This window comes from Platichthys flesus, chromosome 22 (genome assembly GCF_949316205.1).
Source record: "Platichthys flesus chromosome 22, fPlaFle2.1, whole genome shotgun sequence".
In the NCBI taxonomy this organism is placed as follows: Eukaryota; Metazoa; Chordata; class Actinopteri; order Pleuronectiformes; family Pleuronectidae; genus Platichthys; species Platichthys flesus.
In genome coordinates, this window is record NC_084966.1 from 3770220 (window position 1) to 3777385 (window position 7166).

At 42.3% G+C, this 7166-nt stretch overlaps 1 protein-coding gene across 1 annotated transcript; it reads left to right on the top strand.

The window, feature by feature from the left end:
* The first annotated feature begins 5352 nt into the window (after nt 1-5352).
* On the top strand, nt 5353-6698 carry c22h8orf74 (chromosome 22 C8orf74 homolog). The gene is made up of 5 exons (XM_062381118.1): nt 5353-5385; nt 5440-5623; nt 5704-5927; nt 6020-6169; nt 6249-6698. Exons 1-5 carry the CDS (start codon nt 5353-5355, stop codon nt 6471-6473), a joined length of 816 nt encoding a protein of 271 aa, XP_062237102.1. The 3' UTR covers nt 6474-6698.
* The last annotated feature ends 468 nt before the right edge of the window (nt 6699-7166 follow it).

Genomic DNA, 7166 nt, shown 5'->3' on the forward strand with positions numbered 1-7166 from the left:
ACACAACTGAGGGAGACACACAAACACACAACAGTAAATCTAGAGAAGTCATCACAAGGCAAAACGTACATATGAAGAACCAGAGCATTCAGGTGAGGGCCGGAACCTGCTGATGATCAAGCAGGACAAGTTCTCCCATCCTAAAATAAAATATAACATATAAAGAAACACTGATCACATTTCAAAATTGGGACAAAAGACCAAAAGACTGGCTTCAACTTCCTGCCTGGAACAGTCACATAATAATTGGGCCCTACACGCAGGGACGTTAAGGACAGAGCTTCCCACGGATATATTTAGTGAAGCAGAAATCCAATTTTAGAGCTTGCATAATATACAGTAAGTAATTCATCCCCTTCCACTTTGTGTTATAAGCTCACAATGTACTCGTCAACACCCCGGAGGGACACCTTGTATTCAGCAAAATGTTAATAATCATCATAGAGACTTTTATTAGCTTTTATAAAAAGGGGAATGTTCCAACAGGCTTATCAGGGTTTTAAGTCCCATGAGACAAGACTTCAGGCCAAAGCAGTGATCTTAGCTGTGGACGTTCCCAAGGTGACAGTCTGTCCTCCTTAATCCCCCTTCAGTTCCTGAACTACCTAACATCTAACATCCGTCCATCCGTCCATCCGTCCATCCGTCCATACCCATTCATTTACAGTATTATTATCCCAGCCGTTCTTCTTGTTCAAACTCCAATGTGCAGTTTTCCACTACCCACTAAATGTGCTGCTTAATTTCATCAATAACTGATTGTTAAAATGTCAAGAGCATATTTTCTCAGAGACGAAGGCCATGAATTAAAATTATTTGCAGTGATATCCAAAAATATCCTCTTATACTATTATGTGCCACGGTAAATTCTCAGATTTAAGAAGCCGTAAGTGAGGAAAGTTTGGCAACATCTCTTCCAATGCACTTTGGAGTTTTGTTTTCAAAGGTGCTACATAAAAAGTTATTATAAATATTAAAACACGAGCAAAACTACATTTGAACAACAGGTTGGACACATGTATCAGCAACATGTTAAGGCACATATAACAATTTGTAACACTTTCTACAACCTTTGTACCATTTTGACATCATTAAAAAATTTCTATCATCATTCACCAATTTAACACAACTTAAACCAACATATAACTATTTAAGAACATTTTCTATCATCATGTCGACCAGGAACCATGTTGAGTTCACCTCCATCTATAATGGACACTACTCACATATTCACGAATCATGGTCCAAGGTTGTGGGAAAAAACTGGAGGGAAGCTGTGTGTGTCCGTGGAGTGTGTGTGTGTGTGTGTGTGTGTGTATGTATCTCTGTCTGCAGCCTGTGATGAGATGTAGCTGCACAGTGAGCCCCCCCGGCTCTACAGCTCTCAAGGTAAAATGGCAGGTCGGTAATCAGGTGCACAGAGGAGGGAGGGAGGGAGGAGGAAAAAGAGGAGAGGACAGGAGGGGAGAAGGCTAAGGATAGAACGAAAGCCTGCTTAAGAACCGGTATGTCTGTGTGTGTGTGTCTGTGTGTGTGTGTGTGTGTGTGTGTGTGTGTGTGTGTGTGTGTGAAAGAAGGACGGGGTTGCTATGGTGAGGCCAGGATGGTGGTGACACAAGAGAGGTTCTTATGTACACAGCACCTGACCTGGAAAGGAGGAGCACGCTGATGAAGGTTTTTCTTTATCTCACAGGGGCGGTGTTTCAACGAGGATGATCAGGAAGTGTAGTTATCAAAGACAAACACACTAAAGACCTGTTTAGGTGAATATAACTGAACTGCTCCTGCAGTTAGAGTTTGATCAGTGAGGAGGATCGGACCTTTTTGGGGAGTTAATCTGACTTGAGTGGTCGACAGATACAAGCTTTTACTTCAGATCAGATAAATCTCACATTCTCAGCAGGTATTGAGCCATCTTTGTTTCTCTTACACACACACACACACACACACACACACACACACAAACATACACATGCACACGCACACACACAGGCACACACACGTCTCAAGTTGGAGAGGATTGTAATTGCAATCTGTCTGACAGCAGGGAGCCGCCTGTGGGGAAAACACTGAGAAACACCAACTTCTCCTATTGAACCCTGTTGTGGCAAAACAATTATAACGATGGTTGTTATTTGAAAATTGATATAATGACAACATGAGCATCACAATAACAAAATCTGTCAATAAAAGTCGTATATCCTTCAGTCAAATAAAAGTAGAAATACTGTAATGGAATAATACGCCCCATGCCAGTCTTTTATATATTACATTATATTATATAGGAACAATATTAAGAACCTCTTTCAGGTTACACAGTCTTTTGAACTGTTACTCAAATAAAAACAAGATAACTTGGGTAAACTTTATGTTCCAATCAAACACTGTAAATAAAGATGGATGACATGTCTCCATTGACTCCTCCCACTATCCATAATGGCCGCCATGTTGTGGATTTAGAGCCAGAGTCTGTGCAGGAGGAATCAGGGCTTGAGCCGCAGCAACGAGGTCCCGCCCATTTACACGTGCTCGACCAATCATGAGTCAGCCTCAGCTGTCAATCAAGGCTTTACACCTCGTTTGTGTAGCATCAAATAACAAATTAAAAGATGTCGTCCATCTTTACGAACAGTTAACGCTTTAAATCTACAAAATTAGACGCAGGGTTTCTTTGAGAAGCAACAAACTCACCGTCAGGAAAGATATTTGTCTATGAAATAAGATATCTTATTGGATTGAGCTTATTGTTGTATAAATCCAACTTGTATAACTGGTTTTCATCAACATGTGTGTGCTAAACTGGCTCAGTGAGAGAGCCTCAGTGTGTGGGTGGGCCCTGGAGACCTCAGGCAGGGATGAGTGGGTTCTCTACCAACAGGAAGTGAAGCGTCAGGCAGCTGGTAAACTGGGAACGTGTTGTTTAATGTGCTAACAGGTGAGGCTTGTTTGTGATCCAAGGCCCCATGCGATAGATGCACATGTTTCCATCACTTCAAGTCTTAAATCAGCAGGAAACTAAGTGGAGCTCTTGACACAGGAAGAGGAAGCAGAGGGATTGTATGGTGCGTGGCCTAGTTTTTACATTTCCTCAATCCCTCCTGTTGTCTTATCCCATTAGCAGGTGTTTGTGTGTTTGTGTGTGACTCACCTCATCATCCTAACAACTGGATCACATGCACGCACACACACACACACACACACATACACTAATAGACAAGGTAATACACATTTCATTGGTGTTGGTTTTGTAAACACACACATGTTCACAAGCAGGGGGAGTCAAACAGACAACATGTTTTCACAGAAACATTTACACACACTTGACAATAACAAGTTCAGCCACAGAAAGAACAGAGAGAGAGAGAGACATAGAGAGAGAGAGAGAGGATCTCACCAGTTTGGATTCATCCCCTCAGGGAGGAAGGCAGATCAGTGGCTCCAGAGAGAGAGAGAGGATCGATGAGTATTGATTATCGGATGCAGGAGTCAGGAGGAGTCAGGAGGAGTCGGGAGGAGAGAGGATGCCGGGAGGTGTGATCGGACCGAGTGGAGCAGCTCAGACATTCAGCTGCCAGAGGAGCGTGATCACACATGCGTCAATTTAGCGGCTCACACACACAGCTACACGGATGTGGCCTTTCAGAATAATCTGTCATGGTCAAATTTAAATCACGAATTTAAAAGTCAGCAAACATACACAAAAGAAAAAGACCCAATGGGGAGAATGATGATTTATTCTTTCTCCAAATCAAAGCCTTTAATTTGTTCTTATTTGTTCGACTTTATTTTAAGGATTAAACTGAACAACATAATGTTTGGGCCTCTCCTATTTATTATGATATTTGCAGATTACTCCTATTTGATAAAGATAATCATGCATATAAGGTAAACGTATAGTTTATGGTAAAAACTGAAAGCGTGGGTTAGTAATTTAAAGTAAACGAATAAAACTAAGACAAATAAGAGAAAAATGAATGTTAGAGTTTCAAATCATAAGTGGTTGGTGAGGAAAAGTTTCTATCATAGTATATTTCTGTGCTACATTCAAAAAAGTGAAGCCTCCTAAGAATCGGTTATTATTTATAACATGATAAATAGCTTTGAAAAGGAGAGAAGGGAAAATATGCTGATTTTATTTTTAAAGGCATGACAGGAAACAGTATTTGTTATTTGGTCTGACTTGAAAAAAGAAAGAATCTTTGCATCGGAGACCCTTGAGTGATCCCTCAGCTTTACTTCCTCCAGAACCAAAGGAAGAGGAGGAGAAGGAGGAGAAAGAGAAGAAAAGAGGAGAAAGAGAATAAAAGAAAAGAGGAGGAAGAGGAGGAGTGGGACTCATGGTTAATAGGATTAGAGGAGCCTGAGCCATCTGTGGCTCTGATAAACCCATCAGCTCCAGTAACAAACTCCCCCACTACACCAACAACAATAACAACAAGTCAGCAACAGGTTTCCTATGAACTCATCTTATTAATACATAATATTTAATTAAATATCAAATATATTGTTGATTTAATATTTTATTTTGTGAAAAGACAAAAAGTCGAACTGAGCACATTTATTTGAGAGAGATTTCAAAATAAGAGTCTGAAATTCGGTGTCAACATTCCATCATCCGCCCACATCCTGCGTGTGTGTGTCTGACGTCATCACGCTAACACTGGCGTCCGTCTCCCATGGCAACCAGCGAGGCGCACTGGTCACACGTGACAGATGGATTTTCTTCCAGACAGTGAGATAACACAGATAACCAGACTGCAGGTAGGCGCCTGAACGCATCACCACGAAGATGACAGCTGTTATTAGTTATGATGGTGCCTTCAAATGCTGCTGGGGAATTTAAAACATCTCATATGACCCTTGATTTACGTGATTAGCAACATCTCTGTTTGTATGTTTCATTTCAAAATGGCCGCTGTGAACTTTGGTCCAATTCAAGCCATCACATTAATGTACAAATATGAGTTTAATGTAAAATATACAAAAGTAAAAAGTAAGTAAATGGGGAAAAGGTTAAAGTAAAATAGATTAAATTAAATAGTTTGGCCTCAAAAACTATTCATTGTGTTTTTTGGAGCTGCGATAGGATAATACATAATTTTTGTCAATTCATATCCTGTTTCCATTGTAGATATTATTTATATTTTATATTGCTTATATTTTAATCTAACTTATTTATTACTTTTACTGATTGTGCATTTTCACTATTCCGCTTTGTTGCTTTGATTCAAGCAGACCTGCTTTTTTTCTTACCTGAATGAAGCTGTAACCAGACGACTTCAAGGAAAGTCCAGAGAAGACAACAAATATTGAATTCTATGTGGGAAGTTACAAGATGCACATGAAGGCAGCATGTTACTGACATATTATGATGCTATAGAACTGGTAACAGCTTGAATGTAGCACAAACGATGCATTCACTTGTCTCGTTTATTTCAGAGAGATGCTGGCGTGCAGCGGCTCAGCTGTCACTTCTCCTGGCCTGAGTTCTGTGATGAACGCCGGCGCTTCCATCAGGAGTTTGTGTTCGATGTCGTGGTGTTCGCCGCCGCCCGCGGCTTCCCCTGGCCCGATGTGGTCCAGACAGCTGTGATCGCCAAAACCATCTTCCCACAGCTGGATGGTCAGAGTGAACATCAGAGCTGTTTCCCCCCCCACCCTCCACCCAGGCATCCTGACCTTGCTGACCTCTCTCTCCATCAGGTCTGGACGCACCCAAACTTGTGTCCTTGCTGAGAGGTGTGATGTCAGAAAGTTTACCGAACCTCGGCCCTGTGCACCGACACCAGTTCACCCACTTCCTCACAGACGCCTGCCTCACTCGGCCCAGGCTTTTCCAGGCGGTGGTGAGTGGAGCAGCCGACGTGTCCTTCACTCAGCTTCACCTGGAGGTGCTGCTGCCGCCCACACCTCAACCTCTGGCTCAGGTGTGATCCATAACTGGGGATTAGAAACTGAAATCCAGGGATCTGCAGAAGGCCTCATTTCTACTTTATGCTTAATTGTCTCAATTACACAGGGCACAGAGCTGCATGAGTGGGAGCGGCAGCGGCAGCAAACCCAGCTCAGCTCCTCCCTGCGACAGAAGGAGGAGCAGCTGAGGAGCCTCCGACTAGGGCCAAGGATCACTCTGGGGGATATTCCTGAGGCCCTGCACCTGGACAAAGAGGTTAACACTCAGAAAATATGAATGCATGAGCAGAAATGTGTCCTGCACGTCTGTAGAGTGAGTCTGTCGTTCTCTGCAGGGCGTCTCCCGGGTGGTTCGAGCAGCCGTCAGAGCCACTGAGGGTCAGATGCTGCAGAGTCTGAACCTGGAGGCCTCGCTGCTCAGTGACATCCTGCAGCTCAGACTGCAGCAGGCAGCCCTGGCCACAAGGGGGCATCATAACCCTGCACCCACCAGAGCTGGTCCAGCTGCTGCAGCGAAGGGAAAAATACAAACAGCAAAAACTGAAGCAGGAGGGAAGTGACGTTTCAGTGACTTGAGGTTTAATTCTTCTTCGCATTTCTAATCTACTATTGAGTGTGAACAGCAGCTCATTCTACTCCTGTGCTGTTTAGTGCTGAAATAGGTTGTTAAACATTATTATTATGTTCAGAACCTGGTTAATGGTCACAAGAGGATTAGTGAGTGAAAATAAACGATCCTGATGATTTGACAGGAAATGCTGTGAAGAAAAACACATCAACATTAAATAAACAATAACATTCTACGCAAAGTTATTCAGACACAACTCATAAACGCATATTTTTACTTTTATTTATTCGAATGACCTAATTATTTTTGCACACCTATTTCCTGTTGGATCTTTTCTTTATTTTTGTGTGTTTTTGTATGTATATATATTTATTATTAGAATAAAACACATCAGCAAAGATTTTGTCATTTTTATATATCCCCTTTGACCTTTTCTTTCCCATCTTATATTGCTTCCTTCAATGGGTGAAACAGCGCCCCCCTGTAGAGCCTCTGGACCTTACTGCTCCAGCCTGTGTGGCCAAAATGCGGCACTGCACCCTCAGCTGCGTTGACGGAAAGGAGACAGGTGAAGTTCATTGAGACAAAAAAAGACAATGACGCGTTAATGAAGATGTGAAAAAACATGGCCGAACACTTCTTTGCCTTGGAAACTCACGTGACTCACAATTAAACGTTTTAAAAT

Coding starts and splice junctions, on each gene's coding strand:
- c22h8orf74 (XM_062381118.1), top strand. CDS start 5,353: ATGTTACTGACATATTATGATGCTATAGAACTG. Junction 5,386..5,439: donor ATTATGATGCTATAGAACTG/GTAACAGCTTGA, acceptor CGTTTATTTCAG/AGAGATGCTGGCGTGCAGCG. Junction 5,624..5,703: donor CATCTTCCCACAGCTGGATG/GTCAGAGTGAAC, acceptor TCTCTCCATCAG/GTCTGGACGCACCCAAACTT.